Source organism: Martes martes, assembly GCF_963455335.1.
Source record: "Martes martes genome assembly, chromosome: 7".
Classification (NCBI taxonomy): domain Eukaryota; kingdom Metazoa; phylum Chordata; class Mammalia; order Carnivora; family Mustelidae; genus Martes; species Martes martes.
The window spans coordinates 28,834,109-28,855,448 of NC_137894.1; the positions used below are offsets into that span (position 1 = coordinate 28,834,109).

General features: G+C 35.4%; 1 protein-coding gene across 1 annotated transcript in view; it reads right to left on the reverse strand.

Annotated features, from left to right (window-relative positions):
• The window catches only part of SCAPER (S-phase cyclin A associated protein in the ER), a 473,451-nt gene that overhangs the window by 300,009 nt on the left and 152,102 nt on the right, over positions 1-21,340 (reverse strand). The window contains exons 18-20 of the mRNA XM_080809794.1: positions 12,646-12,727; positions 10,524-10,676; positions 9,869-9,976 (exon numbers count right to left, since the gene is read on the reverse strand). Of these exons, the coding sequence (XP_080665920.1) occupies positions 9,869-9,976; positions 10,524-10,676; positions 12,646-12,727 (343 nt within the window). The remainder of the gene's footprint in view (positions 1-9,868; positions 9,977-10,523; positions 10,677-12,645; positions 12,728-21,340) is intronic.

Consider the following 21,340-nt stretch of genomic DNA (forward strand, 5'->3'; position numbering starts at 1 on the left):
GTGTGGAGATTCCTTAAGAAATTAAAAATAGAGCTTCCCTATGACCCTGCAATTGCACCACTGGGTATTTACCCCAAAGATATAGGTGTAGTGAAAAGTAGGGTCTTCTGTACCCAATGTTCATAGTAGCAATGGCCGCAGTCACCAAACTGTGGAAAGAGCCATGATGCCCTTCAACAGACGAATCGATAAAGAAGATATGGTCTATAAATACAATGGAATATTATGCCTCTGTCAGAAAGGATGACTACCCAACTTTTGTATCAACATGGATGGAACTGGAAGAGATTATGCTGAGTGAAATAAGTCAAGCAGAGAGCCAATTATCGTATGGTTTCACTTACATGTGGAACATAAGGAATAACATGGAGGACATTGGGAGTTGGAGAAGAGAAGTTATTTGGGGGAAATTAGAGGGGGAGACGAACCACGAGAGACTGTGGACTCTGAGAAACAAACTGAGGGTCTTGGACGAGAGGAGGGTGGGGGGTTGGGTGAGCCTGGTGGTGAGTATTAAGGAGGCCATGTATTGCATGGAGCACTGGGTGTGGTGCATAAACAATGAATCTTGGAACTCTAAAAAACAAAAAACAAAACAAAAAAACCACCTGAAATTCAAAATGCTTTTAAAACCCATTAATTTAGAAACAAAATAAGCTTACTATGAAATGTTTAAGACTTAAATGAAGAAAATGAATGCTTAACTTAAGAACACATAAACAAATGCAAGATATAAGTAGGCAAACATGTTGTTGGATGTAAAGAAAAAATATTTAAAAGATGTCTACTCTTGCCAATTTAATCTTGCTATAATTTCACTGCAATCTCAAAATTTAAAAAAAAAGAATTTTCTTAGTTTAACAGGTTAATTGGAAACGTTATTTATAAAGTGAAAAAGCAGAGGAATAGCCAAGGTAATTTTGAAAAATAATAAAGAAGGATACATCTACCCTATTAGGAACAGAACCAGAAAACAGCAAATAACATCTACTCAATTTTTAGAGAAAATAATTATTAAGCTAGAAATCTATACCCAGCGAAAATATCTTTCACAAACAAAAGTACTATGAACAAACAAAAACATATTTTCATACCAGGAGATTCTCATTAATGTGAGTAGTGGGCACACAGATAGTTGTTTTATTATTATTCTACCGATAACAGCAAAAAAAGGGAAAACCCAGTATTTGCTTTTTATAATATACATGTATTTCTCTTTTTTAAAAGACTTTATTTATCTATTTGAGAGAGAGGGCACAAGTGGTGAAGCGGGAGAAGCAGGCTGTCCATGAAGTGGGGAGCCTGATGCAGGGCTTGATTCCAGGACCCTGGGATCATGACCAAAGCTGAAGGCAACCACTTAACCAACTGAGCCACCCAGTCGACCCAGAAAATCCAGTATTTGGATTAATGGCATCAAAGGATACTGCAATAAATGTAAGAGAATAAAGAATTAAGGAGGTAACTGGCCAAAATATTCAAGTTCCCAAAGCCTTCTAAGGTTGCAGATGTGTTATCTAATTTAACCATGAACAAAAAACAATGGACAGAACACAGAAGATTCCTGAGCAACATGGGCGTATACATAATTACCACTGTTATATTTCTTTTATTTTTTAAAAATGTTTTTGCTTTTGTCAAAGTTACCAGCAAATATACTTTACATAGTCAATGGTTCAAAGAAAGTAGTTTCCCACTGCTCTCCCCACTCCTTTCCCAATCCAGGTGCAATGGTTTTTAGGAGATTGTTTTATCTTTCTTCTCTATATTCCTGAATCTATATTGTATTGCTACTTCTTCATTTTTCAGTTTTAAGATTATCTATGGACTTCTCACCATGGATTTACCTCTATTTCCTAAACCTGGCTCCACCACTCACACTTGAAAGACGTTGTATCCCTTCCATCTTTCCATGTATGGAGGGACCAGAAAAGAAGTGTTATCATTTAACTACTAGGTGGCAGGAACGTGGGGTTTACTACACTCCTTTCTGATGCTGAAATATTTTGTAATCTACAAAAAAAATTTGAGAGAGGACCAAATTTGGGGATTGTGAACATTTTGTTTTACAGCTTTATGATTTCCTGATACAACAGATGTGCCTACTCTAACAATTGCAAGAGAAGTCAATTGACAAAATAATTTTTACTAAAACTCAGTTAACTCTCATCAAAGACATGATCTTCTATAAATATTTACTTTGGAACTAATATACTGGCCATTGAATTTCAGATAAAGAACCTAATAAGGTCTGAATTAAAACGAAAACATTTATTTTTTAAAAGATTTATTTATTTGACAGAGAGAGAACAAGCAAGGGTAACAGCAAGCAGAGGGAGAGGGAGAAGCAGAGATTCAGGGCTTGATCCCAGGACCCTAGGATCATGACCTGAGCTGAATGCAGACACTTAACCAAGTGAGCCACCCAGGTGCCCCAAAACAAAAGCATTTATAATCAATTATTTGGTAAGGAAAATAAGAGTTATATAAATTAGGCAGGAAAAATACTAAACTTGTCAGCTATCCTTGTCAGAGAAAGAGTGTTCCTGCTTATAATCTCCCATTTTTTAAAAGACTACTTATTTATTTATTTATTTGAACGAGAAAGAGAGAGAGAACATGAACGAGCTAGTGGGAAGAGGGCAGAGGGGGAGGGAGAGGGATAAGCAGACTCCACGCTGAACACAGAGCCGTACATGAAGCTCAATCTCACAACCCTGAGATTACATACAACCTGAGCCAAAATGAAGAGTCAGGCCCTCAAATAACCAACCCACCCAGGCACCCTTGTTCCTGCTTATAAACTTCTTTTAATAAATCCTTCATTTTCTTTATTCTTCCAACATGAAATTGTCATACTATGGATTTCAAGATTGGGTATGCATAAAATTTCCATATAAAGAAGTACATATCACAAAACTTTGAGAGAACATTTAAGTAGAAGCAGCTTGAGTTGTATAAATTTGCCTCCCTGCAACCTTTCTGATCCTCTATCATCCAACTGAAAGAGAGCAGCTGCAAAAGTCATCATCACAACTGCTTTGGTCTTTTAATGTTGCCCATGGCCGCAATTCTGCAACTTCTCACAGTTGACACACAAGAGCCAGATGAGAATGCACTGGTCTGTAATCTGTAGATGTATAAAAGTGTCACTATTGTAATGATTCCCAGCTACCATGATCTTGAATAAGAGTTTAAGGAGTTTAAGGATTTATGTCTTTTAAAAAGAACAGTGTTTAGATATTTAATTAATTGTGTAAAGGCAATGGGTATCAGCTACAAAAAGACAGCCAAAATATATTATAACTTTAACACTTAAACTATCAGCTTATCCATTCTAATTCCCAAATAAACAGATGTAAAGAGGTAAAATAGTCTTAATTACTTTAAGCAAACTGTAAAGTTAGATAGCCACTGTAATGCAAACAAAAAAGCAGCATGTGTTACAGTAATATGGTCCAAGGACACATGCAGAGAAATATGGTCGAAATGGCTTTTCACACTTCTATAGTTTAATTGTATTATGAGAACTGTCTAAAAGTCACAAAATAGTTTTATCAAACACTAACGAGCTTAAGTTTCTAAACTGCAGAGATATTTTACCTATTAGAAATTTCATTTTAAAATAAAGCAACTGTCTCGGGGCGCTTGGGTGGCTCAGTGGGTTAAAGCCTCTGCCTTTGGCTCAGGTCATGATCTCAGGGTCTTGGGATCGAGCCCCATGTAGGGCTCTCTGCTCAGCGGGGAGCCTGCTTCCCCCTTTCTCTCTGCCTGCCTCTCTGCCTACTTGTGATCTCTGTCTGTCAAATGAATAAATAAAATCTTTAAAAAAATAAAGCAACTGTCTGAAAGAAAAGATTCATGAAGAGAACATTATATAGTTATAATTTACCAAACCAGTGACAGAATCTGAAAAATCTCTAAGAAGACTACAGTTTTTTAGGCTTCTTGTTCTGAATCACTGATTAATGATCAATATCTCCAAAACTGAACGCTTATTAAAAGAAAACCAGTACAGAAAAGACACTGTGATTATTACCAGTAAAAGTGCAAGGGTCATATTACAATAGAAAAAGTATGAAAAACAGGTATCAATGGAGTAACATTTCAAAATTATGAGTAATTATCTCTTTTACTCTTCTTAGCATATGGCACTTGTCCAATACAACTCGGCTATAAAGGTGATCAGAATTTGTTCTAAAATAAATACAAGAAAAATGCACTCTATAGTAATCAATTTTAGATATGGAAAACAGATATATGCAGTAAGACAAAAGTTTATAAACCAAGCTAAGAGCCTGAGATTTAATAAATTTATCTATCTCATCCTTTAGCATGTCAATAATGAGGCCTGGAGGATTCAAACTATAGCTTTACTCTATAATATGAAGAATTCCTTTTTCTAACCTTAAGGCTTGCTTGGTTGTAATTAGGAGGAGAAGTGGTTAAAGTAAATTTTATTTCTTGCCAGCCAAAAAATTGGAGATAAAAGGAGAAATAAACTTTTAAAATATGTATCCTAAGGGGGACAGTGTATTAGCTAAGTGAGAATAATGCCAAAAGTGTAATTTTGATTCTGAAAAGAAATGATCTCAGGGCACCTGGGTGGCTCAGTCATAGGGCACTTGCCTTTGGCTCAAGTTGGCATCCGGGGTCCTGGGATTGAGCCCAGGGTCCGGCTCCCTGCTGAACAGGAAGCCTGCTTCTTCCTCTCCCACATCCCCTGCTTGTGTTCCCTCTCTCGTTGCCTCTCTCTCTGTCAAATAAATAAAATCTTTAAAAAAAAAAATGATCTCTGCACCTGTCCCTGCCACCAAATAGGTTCATTAATATGGCCATGCTATGCAATCAGTAAGAGATCTCGTGTTTAAGCTTTCCCAAAATGTTCTTAATTCTTATGTGATGTGAACCCTGTGGTAGAAACCAGTAGGCCTGCCAGGGCCAGAATGAAGGTTATGGCAAAAACTCAGAGACATGTAGGCAGAGAGGACTGAGGGGTGACCTGCTCAGGAAGAAGAAAACAAATGTCTGATACTCCACTGGAACACTAAATGGAAAGAACAGATCAAGGGTTCACCAGCCACTCTTCAGGACTGGTGACCCAGAGAAGACTAAGTGAATAGGTAGAGAAAGGCCTCACACCGTAAATCAGAAAAGACAGAAGACATTATGTAGAAAGATCTCAACTTTTCCTCGTAATATGGGGTCCTGTAAACCATACTCCTCCTTTAATTCACATAGGGGTTATCTCAAGGAGATAAGCAAGCGTATGGGGAATGAGGACTGTTACTCAAAAGAAGGTAGGTACAAACCAGAGAAACTGTTTAAATTATTGGTTCAAACTAAGGTTTAAAACAAATTGGTTACCTAGTTAAAAATCTTCCTTAAATCAATGAAGAGCATGAACTCAGCTATGGATAAATAGCCAAATATTCTCCACATGTTCCTAGTTACAATTTGAGTGAATTTACCACCATAAGAATTCCAAAAGTTAGAAGAAATATAGAAGTTAACTATCAACTATATATGTGTGTGTTAAACACTGAATACATACGCATGTTCTTTCTCACACAAATCTCACAGGTGCTTGCACTCTCTCTGTCTCTCTCTCTCTCTCACACACACACTCCATAAAATTTCTCCCATCCTATTAGAGAGAAAATTTAGGCAATGGAAGTTATATCCTATAAGAAAGGGTAAAACATTTTTAGCTCATTTCCCAGTCTAACTTAAAATGTGCCCAATTGAAGTACTGGGGGGAAAAAAAAAAACCAAAGATTTATTCTAAATGAGTTCCAATTTGTTCATTTGACTTGATTTTCTGTAGAAAAGTAGACAAAATGTTTTCCTAAAATGATTATAAAAAAAGAACAAACACTTCTGCTTCTACAAAGGTAAGCAAGGTGAGGAAATGAATCAAGTAGGAATTATCTGTTATTTCCTGGATTGTCCTCAATTCTGGAGGACATCTAGGAGACTTCTTTTACCTCAACACCAGCACCCTTTCACAAAAGAAATCAGCTTACATTTCATTAAATACAGTAATGTATTTATGTTTCTCCTAATTTAAAATATCATTTTTTTCTTTCAGTCACCTAATGTGCATAATTTTTCCACATTGAAATACTAATTTGAGATTTATAAAATCACATTTGGTTGTAAACACCCAATAAATTATAGTTAACAACCTTCACGAAAGTCCTTTTTATATATCTATGCATCAAATGAAAATAAACTTCATATAAGTACACCCATTAACAAACAGAGCTCGTATATTTTACATGTTTTTAAAGCCAAGGAGTCTTACAAAGAGAAATATATGGATTTTTAAAAAAAACTTTTAATTTCATTCTCTATGTATGACTGAATGTACTTCATTCATGTCCACAAAAATCACTTTAGCTTCTTTAGATATTAGTGTTAAAACAGGATGACACAGAAATCAGAGTTTTAGTTAAAACTTATACTTTATTATTTCTTTAGCAATGTATAAAAATTAAATTTGGGGAAGTATTTAAACTAGCACCCATTTGTTGGGACCTTCAAAAATTAGCTACTTTTATCATGTGGATTCTAAGACAAAGAAAGAGGAAAAAAAACACAAAATAGCTCTTTTTGTAAAGTTTTAAGAAACAAGAAAGATTTCCTGGTAAAATTACAATAAAAACACAAAACAATATAACTTTCTTACTGGGCAGCTACCTATTATGTTTAACAGGCTTAAAACAAAATGTGTCAAAGATCAAGAGTAAGTTATCTGATATGTCAAGTGCATAAGGTCAAAGGTACAATTTTATTAGGTCAGAGGTGGTATAAATAAAATCCTACATGTCAAAGAAGAAGGGTCACAGACAAGGTGTATATAACATAAAGACATCACAGATGACAAGTAATAACTTTAAGTAGAACAAGTATGTTTACTATAGATACCTTCACTGATTAAAAATGAGACTTCCATATGAGTAAATATAAAATTGCTTTACTATATCACATAACTCATATGCAATATTGCATGCTTGTTTTCAGGAAGAAAGGACTATTACCAAGAATAACTACATGAATTAAGTGAGAACTTAAAGAAAATTTAATTCTCTTGAGCTGAAATCGTACACAAAATGAACACATCAACCAAATCTCAAATCAAAACAGCTAAACAGCAGGCTATGTTGTAATAGCTACAAAAGTTGGATAATACTGCACATTTTTCTTCCAAATTGCAAAAACTAAATACTCTTTCCTTCTCAACTTTTCTCATTGAAGTAAAACACATAAAATTTAGATTTCAATTTACATAATAGCAATACTCCAGAAAATGTTTAAACCATTTGTTATAAATTAAATAATGCAGTTTTTTAATTAAAAGAACTTAATTACAAATAATTTTTTATAAATTGAAGAATTTCATTTGTAATAGAATAATTAAATTCTAACTAATGAAAGCAATTTAAGATTTTTTCAAAGTGGCATACACATACACATGACTCTAGTTCTAAATAGCAAACTTAAATAGTGAATGGGGATAATTATATGAATGATTCAAGTAAAAAAAAAAATCCTTACTATTCACTCTTAAAATATCCATACAATTTGAGTAAAGAACAAAAAATTATTTGAGGTAAACTAAATAGATGATTAGTTATATGTTTTATTAATAATACCTAAAGCCATTCTGTATAACCTTTCAGTTCAACTCAGCTCAATGAGCCTTTATTAAATACCTTACTATATGTCAAGCATTTTGTCAAACAATGGATATATAGGAATTAAACATTAGGAGACTTCCAACACCAGCTACAGTGAACTGGCTTATATTGGGCTATCTTCCAACTCAAAACGTTGCACAAAATATATAAATAATAATAATATATAATAATATTTTATATATAAAATATATTATATATATAATATATATAAAATATCAATTTGAAGGCATTAAAGAACAGCCAACTGAGCCAGGACTTGAGGGACCATGATCCCTAAAAGAAAGGAAGCACATGAAATGAGCTCCATATCCACTCTGGATTTTTCCTTAAGGGCTTATGCCTATTTTTGATATGGGAGAACAGTGCAAGCTGAAAGTAGCAGCCTTACTGAGCTAAAGAGACAGAACTTGGTGTTGAGCTGCCGAAGTGACTGGAAATTGAGGGGGTAATCCTCAAAAGGAGAAAGTCACAGAGAAGTAAGCCCAAGTAACTGTGTGCAATTTCCCTTCAAGCATTAGTCATGTCCAGAAACTTGAAAGAAAAGAGTGGTTCAGTGCTCCTACCTCACTAAGATTTATTGATTTATTAAGAAGCAGCCACAAAATGCCCTGTGTTTCCTGACAGTATTCAATCCAGACCAAAGCCCCAAGTCCTTGAACTCTCCCCTCCCGGATGAAATCACCTAGCACAAGCCCAAATCCTGTAAGTCCTTTCTAACACCTTATTGAGAAGCTCCATAACTCTCCACAGTGTGCCTTTTCCATTCTTTTAATAAATTAATAAAACCCAATTTTATTCAACTACAGATGTGTTCCTGATGGTCTTTGCCTAGAAAGCACTGAAAAAAGCTAAGAAAAAGAATGAACTATAGCTTCATACAAACATTAAACATCAGTCTCACAGAGTTAGGGATGGGTGAAAGTAACCAGACACAAAAAGTTCATGCTGACTGATACTGTGTAAGTAAAGCTCCAGAACAGACAAAAGTAACTGATGGCGGTAGAGTCAGAGACTAGTTACCTTTTGGGGACACTTCTGGCACAGAGCATGAGAGAGCCCTCTGTGGTATAAGAAACAATCTGTATCTACATATGATTGAAACATATGTAAAAATTAATCAAGCTATGTATTTGAAATTTGTGTACTCTTAATATTTATGTTACACTGGAGGGGGGAGGAGTTAAACACACACATGTATGTATCACAGGTACTGCCCTCATAGAACCACAATAACCTTTCCTGGGCATCTTAACAGATGCTCGACAAACATGAATGTCTCATCTTTGGGTAGCTTTAGAAATGTGCTATTACAAATAGAACCAACATCATAGATTAGCAATGTCAACCACGTCTACATAACAGCTGATTGTAAAATATTTATAAAAATATTTGTATAAATCTAAATTCCATTATAAACAATTATAGGTAGGTAAATAATGCATTTCTGAAAACTTCTAAATACTGTACTTATACAAAAGCTATCAATTTATGACATTTATATTGTTAACTATTTTATAAGAAATGTAGAGCATCACTAAACAATTCTTTCCTTTACTATTTTTTAAATTTAAATTCAATTAGCCAAAACATAGTACATCATTAGTTTCAGATGTAGTGTTCTACAATTCATCAGTTGCGTGCAACACCCAGTGCTTATCACATCACGCGCCCTCCTTAATGCCCCTCACCCAAGGTACCCCATCCCCCCACCCACCTCTTCTTAACCAACCCTCAGTTTGCTTCCCTCAGTTACAAGTCTCTCAGGGCTTGTCTTCCTCTCCGACTTCTTCCCATCTAGTTTTCCCTCCCTTCCCTTATGATCCTCTGCACTGTTTCTTATATTCCACATTTGAGTTTAAAATGATAACTACCTTTCTCCAATTGGCTTATTTCACTTAGCATAATACCCTCCAGTTCCTTTGATATTAAAATTTCAAAATACAATAGCATTTTTTGTACTGAAATTATATAAATAACAGTATTACGTTCTTATTCCTATGTTTGTTAAAATGTACACTAAAGTGACACATTTATATACTATATGTTAGTCATTATTAAATGTTATAGTTTTAAATAATCACATATGAGCATGCAATTCTTCATAATAAAAGAAAGCATATTAGATATTCAATAAATATGTGTAAATGAATAAAAGTAAAGCTTACCACTTCTTCATCTGAAAGTTCACGCCCTTGGATGCTGCTATTCTCTCTCACAGCTTGCTGGTGTTTTTTTCCTTTAATGTGGCTAAAAAGATACACCTCTGAAGAGATCTAAAAGCATAAAATCAAAGCAGCTGTAATCAACATATAATTATATCTAATTGTAAATATTCATATTGAAGCCAGTATATTATATGCAAGTTGAGATCACTCTAACCTTTACATACTAGGCTTAAAAATATTTTCTTTAAAACACACTTCCGAGAATCCTCTAGAGGATACAAAGTCAAAAAAACATGTCTTTGTAGCCAATCTTAACAGGATATCATTTCTTCTAAGTATTAAAGTTCAAGTTTCAGCACTAAAAATGCTCTTTTCCTTTTTGTTTCCAGTACCCAGAAATACTGCTTGGGCTAACAATTAAGGAGGTATACAGCCATTTCAGCAGCAACTGCTTGCATTGGCATTTTGCACTGCTACTCCTAAATGCCAATACTCTTTTTCTAGTACTTACTTTGCATAAAAATCATGACAGAAATCCATGGTACTCATCAGATGCCTTAGTATGAATTTTTAAAGACTGGGAGACTATATTTCCATAGTTTAATAAACTTTAGTAATAAATTCTATCATCACAATATTAATAATGACAACCTACCAGGACATTGCAGAGGGAACATTGCTTCTTTCTTTCATAAGGGGTCAGTTTGGGGGCATAATCAGTATTTGCATGCCTCCCACTGCTTAACTCAGCAGCTTTTTCTTTTCTTTGTTCAATCTGTTCCATGTGCCTTCGAATGCTTTCATCATGCTGTGAATGAAGTCAAAGTGTGAAAATAGAAAAAATTATCCAAATTATACTGAGAACTTGAAAAAACAGTATTTCCATTGAATTTTCTAGAACAAAAGAAGAATGTCTCAATTCACTGTTAACTTGAACACCAAGAACAAGAATTTACATAAAGCCCTTCAAGATCTCCTGCATGCACAATAGTGTCTCCTAAAGTGTGCTTCATAGAACTGTATCATGGGAGATAACTAAGCATTTTGTGGAAACAAAACAAAAATGTATTTTCAAATACATTTCAAAAATGCTAAATTAGGGTGCCTGGGTGGCTCAGCTGCTTAAGCAACAGGCGTTGGCTCAGGCCATGATCCTGGAGTCCTGGGATCAAGTCCCGCATCAGGCTCCCTGCTCAGCAGGAAGTCTGCTTCTCCCTCTGACCCTCTCCCCTCTCCTGCTCTCTCTCTTAACTCTTTCTCTCTCAAATACATAAATAAAATCTTAAAAAAAAAAAAAAAAGAAAAACACTAAATTAAAGCTAAACAGGTTTTTAAAATAGAACTATTCTGAGCCTCTAGTATGTTTCTGTGCTCTATGACTCAATTAAACCTAGCTTATACTAAGCAACATATTACACACATATGTGACTACAATACACTTTTGAGAAGCACTTTGGGAAACACATTGGGAAATGCTGACCCATATGGGAAGACTAAGCTTATCCTCATAGCAGACAAACCCCATCATGATGCAGGCCTCTATCCACATTAACTCTACACTATACCATTTCTGGCTGTTCTACACTTGCAGTGACTTCCCCCAAAAACAAACAAAAGAAAAACCAAGCTTAAAAAAAAACCTACAATTCCAGACTTCTGAATTCATGCTCATGGTTTTTCATATGACTGGAAATATCATCCAACCAACCTACCTATTCTCCTATTAATTAAACTCCTCTCTCTTTCAACTCAGGAGTTATTCTCTAAAATGTTTCCCCTGACTTCTGAAACCCTTCATGTTAGACTAAGTGTCCTCATCTGTACTTCCACAGCATGCCAAGTACACCTCTATCCATATGGAAATTATCAGCATCTGAATTTTACACTAGATTAAGAGTTTCTTGAAACTTAGGATCATGCCTTACTCATCTCTGTACCCCATAACTACCACAATGCTCAATAAATTTTTGCTGCATTAAATTGAAATGAATGATAAAAGTTCTAGGACTACATAAATAATACAATATGGTCCTCTACTTTATGGAATTTTCTATCTCCGTGTGAAGCCAATGTGTAAATAATTGTTAAACAGTGTGAAATATACTGCTAGAAACTATATTCCTAATGCTAAGCATATTCCAGAAAATAGCAGTTTATCATAATTTCCCAAGTTACAACTGCACAATTCACAAGCACTGAAGAGCAAGTGAAACTATTTACACTAATCACCTTCTAGTATATTTGTAAATAACTGAAAAATAACTGAAAGTATATCAGAAGCCAAATAGTAATGCCTTCATGTCACTGACAAACTGGTTAGTAAAAAACAAGAAATGTTAGAATTCCCTTAATTATTCTCTACATTGTTTGTTCTTTTTTTAAAGATTTTATTTATTTATTTGACAGACAGAGATCACAAGTAGGCAGAGAGGCAAGCAGAGAAAGAGTGGGGGGGCGGGGAGCAGGCTCCCTGCCGAGTAGAAAGCCCAATGTGGGGCTCGATCCCAGAACCCTGGGATCACGACCTGAGCCGAAGGCAGATGCTTTAACCCGCTGAGCCACCCGGACGCCCCTCTCTACATTGTTTTTTCTTATTAAAATAAATTTAGTTTTTAGATAGTTGAGTTAGAACTGATCATAACCAAATCATGTCTCATTATCCAAATATTAAAAATACAAACTAATTAAAAATTTTTCACAATTCCATAAATAAAAGATTAAATCTTATGCTCCATTTAAAGCTCTAGAATTTCAAATTAAAATTATCATATAATTACCTTGAGCTGAATTTTTTTCTGTAGCTCTTCCATTGCTTCTTGTTGAGCAGCTGTGAGTGCAGCCAATCGTTCTTCCCTATCTCTGTAGAAAAATAGTAAAAATTATAAGTTCAACTACTTGGAGTAACAAATTTCATGAGATTAAAAAAATACAACTGGGATACATAGGCTTATATATTCTAAAGGGTTATTATTTTTAAATTATTCTTTTATGAGTGCCTAAGCCCCAAATACACTGCTCAATAAATGTTTAAGAAGCAACACAAATTCTTAGTTATAAAAATAGGTTTCTGGACCCACACTAGGTATGGGTTCAAACACTACCTCTGGAGCTCTCACTTAAATATGGTAGGTTGAAAACATATTTTTCTCTGAAAAAAACAAACAAACAAACACTAAAACCACAAGAAATGAACAGAAAAGGCATAGCATAGACTCACAAAGACAAAAGTAATAGCAAAGGAAACAATCACAAATTATGAGACATACAAAGAAGTATGACCAGGCTTTAAAAAAAGCAGTCAATTGAAACTGTCTCTGAATGAGGCCATATGGTATATTTAGTAGACAAAGACTACAAAACAGCTGTTACAAATATGTTCAAAGAATTAAAAGCAAGTATGCCAAACTAAAGAAAAATATTATGACAATGATTAAACAAATAGGGAAACTCAACAGAGAAATAAAAAGGTTAAAAAAAAAAAAAGAAACTTTCCAATAAAAGGAATCAAGAATCCTTAAACAAATAGCTGATTCTACGGGTGGAGTAGAGAAAACACAAGATGAGTATGGACGATCCTGCAGTGCCAGAAGGGCAAGAAAGTGCTCAAAAAAAATAAAATGATGAAGTATGTTGAAGGGACACAGGGGCTGAAAGAAAGAGCTCCCAACGTCCAAACCTGGAACACTCTGAGCAACAAAATAAATAATACTGGTTTATAGCACAATGTATAAAATAAATATCAGTAAGTCCACACTGACATTTAAAAAAGCATTTAATAACTAAGTAGGAGAGAACAGATAAATGTCCTGTTACAGAAGAACTGCAAATAATTTATGTAGGAATACTCCTCCCAAGGAGGTAAAATTCCCTACCTTTTCAGTATTGGTTAGGCTTAGTGGCTTGCTTCCAGGGAAGATAGCACAGGAAAAATTTAAGAGTAACTATACAGTGGAGAAATCTGACAAACACTATCTTAGCCAAGAGATCAAGGTTAATAAAATTAGTGATAAGTCAAATTGACAGCATGAACCTTTGACATGTTACAAATGGTAATTCATAGTTATTTCTGTGTTCTTCCTTCCAAAAAGTTGTAACATCAATCTAACCAGGAGACGAACATCAGACAAGTCCTACCTGAGGGACATGCTACAATATACCCAACCACTATTCAAAACTGTCAAGGTCATCAAAACCATGTGCAGCTTGAGAAAATGTGACAAATCAGAGATGCCTGAAGAAAAATGACAAATATCTGAACAAGTAACAGCCAAACACTTCCCAAACTTGATTATATACAGAACTGAATAATCATGAACCAACCTAGACAAATCATAGTCTGATTACAGACAAACAGAAAATTTGGAGAGCAGGAAGGAAAAGCAATTCCCCCATACAGAGGAAAATCAATATAATTAATGGCTAACTTTTGTATCAGAAAAAAACAGAAGTTAAAAGATTCAAAATAGTGAAAACAAAAAAGAACAAAACCGGAAACTCTGTACCCAACAAGACTATCATTTAAAATGAAGGAAAATGTCAAATATACTACAGTAACAAAAATTTTTAAAACCAAAACCAAAATGAAGGCAAAATATTCCCAGATAAGCAAATGCAAGATAATTGAATGACAGCAAAACTTGCTTACAAGAAATACTGAAAGAAACCCATGTAGCTAAAAAGGAGTTATGCCAAAAAGTAACCTGAATCCACAAAATAAATGAAGTACACCAGAAATGGTAACTATGTTAATAAGTATAAAGGAACATATAAATACATTTTCTCTCTTATTCTAATTTCTTTGAAAAATGTGGCACTACATAAATAGATAATATAACACTGCATTGTTGAATTTATTACATATGTAGATATACTTTATGTGATGATAATAACATGAGGAAAGGCTACAGAACAATAATGAAACAAAGTTGCTCTATTTTACAAAAATTAAGTTAGTTTTAATCAAAAGTAGATTGTTGTAAGTCAAAATATTGTAATAAAGAGAGGAACCACTAAGCAAAACTAAAATAAGAGTTTAAAAATCAAAAGAAAGAGATGCCTGGTGGGTGGGTCAGGCGGTTAAACATCTTGATCTTGGCTCTTAATCTTGGCTCAGGTCATGACCTCAGGCTGGTGGGATCAAGCCTCATGTCAGGCTCCCTACTCAGTGGGGAGTCTGTAACTCTCCCTCTCTCTCTGCCCCTTCCCCTGCTTGTGTTCTTTCTCATATAAATAAATAAATAAATAAATCTTTGAAAAAATGAAGAGAAAAATTTAAATGATGCACTAAAAAGTATTAACAAAAAAGGCAGTAGTAAGAGAACAAAAAAACCCTTCAGATACATAGAAAATAAGTATCAAAGTAGAAGATATAAATGCAATCATATCAATAATTACATTCAATGAGAATGGACTAAACACTTTAATCAAAAGGCAGAAATTAGGATAGATGGAAAAGGAAACCTCAACTATATTTATTCTATAAGAGACACAGTTGAGGTAAAAAGACACAAAAGGATGAAAGTAGAAGGACAGAAAAAGATGTATCATATAAATAATGACAATGGATATATTTAAAAGAGGAGAAAAAGTTGACTTTAAGGTAAGAAATATTTTTTAAAAGTCAAAGAGGAACATTTCATAACGATTCAAGAGTCAATACCTCAGGAAGATATTATATGCTTATAACACTAAGGCACCAAAATACATAAAGCAAAAACGGTCAAAACTAAAATATAAATAGACAATTCAAAATATTTGGAAATTTCAACAACCATCTATCAAAAATTAATAAAACAAAACAGAAAACCAGTAAGCATATAGAAGTCTAGACAAAACAATCAACTAACTTAACTGACATTTAAAGAACACTCCATCCAACAACAGAATACAAATACTTTTACAAGAGCATACAGGACCTTTCTCTAGGATAATCTAAACCCAAGGCTATAAAATAAGTCTCAATGAATTTAAAGGGACTTTAAAATTTACACAAATTTAAATTTACACAAAGTATATTCTTCGACTACAAAAGATTAGAAAATGACAGAAAATTGGGGATATCCCCAAGTACTTGGAAACTAAACAACATGATTCTAAATAACTCATGGATCAAAAACTCATAAAAAATATTTTAAAATATCTTTAATTGGGAAGAGGGAGGAAAGATGGCAGAAACGTGAGAGATCCATATTTCCTATGGCCCCTTGAATTCAGCTAGATGTCTACCAAATCATTCTGAACACCTGAATTTAACCTCAGATCTAAGAAAAGAATTGCTGCAATTCTACAAATAGAAAAGTGACCACTTTTTGCAAAGTAAGAGGTGCAGACACATGAATCTAAGGGAATATATCAGAAGATAAACCACGGGGAGGGGGGAGAGCCTTTGTAAGCCGGCCACTGGAAAGTGATAGAGCAGTGGAGTACAAAATTGGAAGCTTTAGAGGTCTGCTCCTGTAAAGAATGCCCCTGCCTGAAAGGTGCTTAGGTGATGAAGTGGTACAGACTGTAGGTGGGAGAGTGTGGTCTCAGATCCCCAGGGTCACAGAAAGAACGAGGGTGCCTGAGTGTGGCAGAGTTCCCAAGCACTGCAGCAAGGAAGCTGGCTACAATTAGCAAGCCCCAGAGAGGCCTCTCAGTGAGGTGTTGTCATAAACCATGAACCATGGCACAACCAGGTGACCGCTCTCCGAGCAGGGGCCCAGCAAGCAACAACTGCTGGGAGATCTGGCTCCTTCCCCCCAGAGTAGCGGCACAGGTGTGCATAGGACAAGGCAAACACTCCCTGAGCAGGAGCCCAGCCAGTGGTGGGGCATAATGAGATACCCCTCCCCACCCTCAGGACTGGTGTGTCTGTGCCTGCAAGAGTCTCTGGAGTTGGTGCACAGGAAAGGAATGCCCACCTTTCCCTGAGGGTGCACTAAAGAGTGGGGGCCACAATCATTCAGCTCCAAACCTGGAGACTGAGGCGCTGCCATTTTTTAATTTCCATTCTCTAAAGCAATACGAAAAGCCTTCAGGGAACAAAAACCACATAGAGAAACTGAAGCAGCTTACACTGAGCCCTGCCCTCGGGCAAGGGGTAATACAACTCTGCTAGGCAAAAACAGCTGCGAATCAGTGGAAGAGGCCCCACCCCCAGAAGACCTGCAGGATCCTCAGGCAAATACCAAGTTTACAGATCACTCATAAATGAAAAACTCCCATGCTAGGGGAAAACAGTATATAAAATCAGAGGTCTTTTGGCATAAGTCTTTATTTTTTCAGTTTAAAATTTTCTTTTTTTTCCTTGTTCAACTAGTTTTTTTGTATCAACTCTTTTTTTAAGTCTTTTTTTAATTTTCATTTTTACATTTATATTTTATAGATACAACTTCATTTTTGGTTTCCTTTCACTGTATTCTACTATGTATACGTGTTTGCATTCTTTACAATTTTTGGATTTAGTGTGTTATAACAAACCAAAATATATTCAGGACCAAGTGAATCACCCTGTTTTTGTCCACCCTGTTTATATACTCCCTTCCCTTTTTTTCTTTTCCTTTTCTTTTTTGGCTTGTGACCTCTTTGATTTGTCTAATGTGTATTTTGCTTGGGTTGTAGTTAATATTTTTGATTTTGTTCTCTCATCCATTCATTCTTCTCTGGGCAAAATGACTAGAAAGAGGAATTCACAACAAAAGAAAGAACCAGAGGTAATACTCTCTTGCTTCAGATCTAATTGGTAGAGATATAAGTAAAATGTCAGAGCTGGTATTCAGGATAACGATTATAAAGTTACTAGCTGGGCTTGAAAAAAGTATAAAAGACACTGGGGAATCTCTTAGTGCAGAATAAAATCTAATCAGGCCAAAATTAAAAATGTTTTAATTGAGATGCAGTCTAAAATGGATCCTCTAACAGCTAGGGTAAATGAGGCAGAAGAGTGAGTTAACGACATAGAAGACAAGATGATGGAAAGGAAGGAAACTGAAGAAAAGAGAGAAAAACAACTACTGGATCATGAGGGAAAACTTTGAGAAATGAGCAAAACCATAAAATGAAACAGTGTCAGAATTATTGGGGTCCAAAAGAAGGAAGAGAGAAGTACAGAAGGTATCTCTGAGCAAATCATAGCTAAGAACTTCCCTAACCGGGGGAGGGAAACAGGCATTCAAGTCCAAGAGGCACAGAGAACTCCCCTCAAAATCAACAAAAATAGGTCAACACCATGACATATCATATTGAAACCTGCAAAAAACAAAAACAGAGACAGAATTCTGAAAGCAGCTCAGGAAAGAAGATCATTAACATACAAGGGTTGACACTTAGGCTAGGAGCAGACCTGTCCACAGAGACCTGGCAGGCTGGAAAGCCATGGCATGATATATTCAACACAGTAAATGGGAAAAACATGTAGCCAAGAAAACTGTGTCCAGAAAGGCTGTTATTCAGATTAGAAAGAGATAAAGAGCTTCCAAAATAAACAAAAACTAAAGGAGTTCATGAACTCTAAACTAGCTCCACAAGAAATATTAAAGGGGACCCTGTGAGTGGGCAAGAGAGACTAAAAGTAAAGACTAGAAAGGAAGAGATAATCTATAGGAACAGTGACTTTACAAGTAATACAATGGCACTAAATTCATATCTTTCAATAAGTATTCTGAATGTAAATGAACTAAATGCTCCTATCAAAAGACACAGGATACCCGAATGGATTAAAAAAAAAAAAAAAAAAAGACCCATTGATACGCTGCTTACAAGAGAGTCATTTGACACCCAAAGATGACTCCAAATTGAAAGTGAGGGGATGGAGAACAATTTATCATGCTAATGGACATCAAAAGAAAGCTAGAGAAGCTATCTTTATATGTCATCCTTATTTCAGACAAACTAGATTTTATTTACTTTTTTTTAAGATTTTATTTATTTATTTGACAGACACAGGTCACAAGTAGGCAGAGAGGCAGGCAGAGAGAGAGAGGGAAGCAGGCTCCCCACGGAGCAGAGAGGCCAACGTGGGACTTGATCCCAGGACCCTGAGATTACAACCTGAGCCGAGGCAGAGGCTTAACCCACTGAGCCACCCAGGCGCCCCACAAACTAGATTTTAAACTAAAGACTGTGATATAAGACGAAAAAGGACTCTACATCTTAATAAAGGGGTCTATCCAAGAAGAAGATCTAACAATTTTGAGTATTTATGCTCCAAATTTGGGAGCAGCCAAATATATAAATCAATTCACAACAAACTTAAAGAAACTCATTGATAATAATACAATAATAGTAGGGGATATTAACACCTCACTCACAGCAAAGGACACATCCTTTAAGCAGAAGATCAACAAAGAAACAAAGGCTTTAAATGACTCACTGGACCAGATGGACATAACATATATTCAGAGCATTCCTAGGAGAGAAGTATATAGAAATACAGGCCTTCCTCAAGAAACAAGAAAGTCTCAAATACACAATCTAACATTACACCTAAAGTAGCTAGAAAAAGAACAGCAAATAAAGCCTAAATCCAGCAGGAGAAGAGAAATAATAAAGATTAGACATTATAAGAGAATATTATGAGCACTCATATGGTAACAACTTAGGCAATCCAGACTAGGAAATGGGAAAATTCCTAAAAACATAAAAACTACCAGCACTGAAACAGGAAGAAATAGAAAGTCTGAACAGACCCATAACCAACAAAGAACTTAAATCAATAATCAAAAATCTCCCAACAAATAAGAATCCAGGGCCAGACTTGGGTGCCTAGGTGGCTCAGGCTGTTAAGTGTCTGCCTTCGGTTCAGGTCATGATCCCAGGGTCCTGGGATAGAGCTCTGCATCAGGTTACCTGCTCAGCAGAGAGTCTCCTTCTCCCTCTCCTTCTGCCTGTTGTTCCCCTTGCTTGTGCTCTGTCAAATAAATAAAATCTTTAAAAACAAAACAAAACGAAACACAACAACAACAACAAAAAGAATCCAGGGCCAGATGGCTTCCCAGGGAAAGACTACCAAACATTTAAAGAAGAATTAATAAATATTCTTCTGAAATTGTTCCAAAAAAACAGGAATGGAAAGAAAACTTCCAAACTCATTGTATGAGGCCAACATTACCTTGATCCCAAAACCAGACAAAGACCAACAAAAAGGAGAATTACAGACCAATATTCCTGATGAAAAAGGACGCAAAAATTCTCACAAAGATCCTAGTCAATAGGATCCAACAGTACATTAGAAGTATTATTCACCACGATCTGGTGGGATTTATTCCTGGGTTGCAGGGGTGGTTCAACATCCCCAAATCAATCAACATGATAAACTACATTAATAAAAGGAGAAATAAGAACCTCATAATCCTCCCAATAGATGCAGAAAAAGCACTTGACAAAATACAGCATCTGTTCTTGAAAAAAACCCTCACAAAGTAGGGACAGAGAGAATATACATCAACATCATAAAGGCCATATATGAAAGACCCACAGGTAATACCATCCTCAATGGAGAAAAACTGAGCGCTTTTCCCCTAAGGTCAGTAACATGACAGGAATAACTATTCTTACCACTATTGTTCAATATACTACATACATACATACTACTATATACATATTGTTCAACATACTTCTACATACAACATACTACTGGAATGCAGCAAATTGCCAGCCTCAGCAATCAGACAACAAAAAGAAATAAAAGGCATCCAGATTGGCAAGGAAGAAGTCCAATTTTCACTCTCCCCAGAGGACATGATAATCTATGTAGAAAACCTGAAAGAATAAAAAAATTGGTAGAACTGATACACAAATTTAGCAAAGTCAGAGGATATAAAATGAACACAGGGAAGTCTGTTACATTTCTATACACCAATAATGAACTAGCAGAAAGAGAAATGAAGGAATCAAACCCATTTACAATTGCAACAAAAATTATAAGATACCTAGGAATTACCTCAGCCAAAGAGGTAAAAGACCTGTACTCTGATGAAAGAAATTGAGGAAGACAAGAAGAAATGGAAAAACATTTCATGCTCATATACTGGAACAAATATTATTTAAATGTCTATATTACCCAAAGCAATCTATACATTCAATGCATTCCCTATCAAAACAATACCAGCATTTTTCACAGAGCTGGAACAAACAATTCTGATATTTGCATGAAACGAGAAAAGCCCCTGAAGAGCCAAAGCAATCTTGAAAAAGAAAAGCAAATCTGGGGGCACCACAATTCTGGACTTCAAGTTCTATTACAAAGTTGCAGTGATCAAGACAGTATGGTACTGGCACAAAAACTGGCACACAGATCCATGGAACAAAACAGAAATCCCAGAAATGAACCCAAAAATGTATGGTCAATTAATCTTCAACAAAGCAGGGAAGAATATCCAAAAAAAAACCAAAAACAAAAACAAAACACAATTCAGGGGCACCTGGTCATTAAGCGCCTGACTTTGGCTTAGGTCATGATCCCAGGGTCCTGGGATCGAGCCCCACATTGTG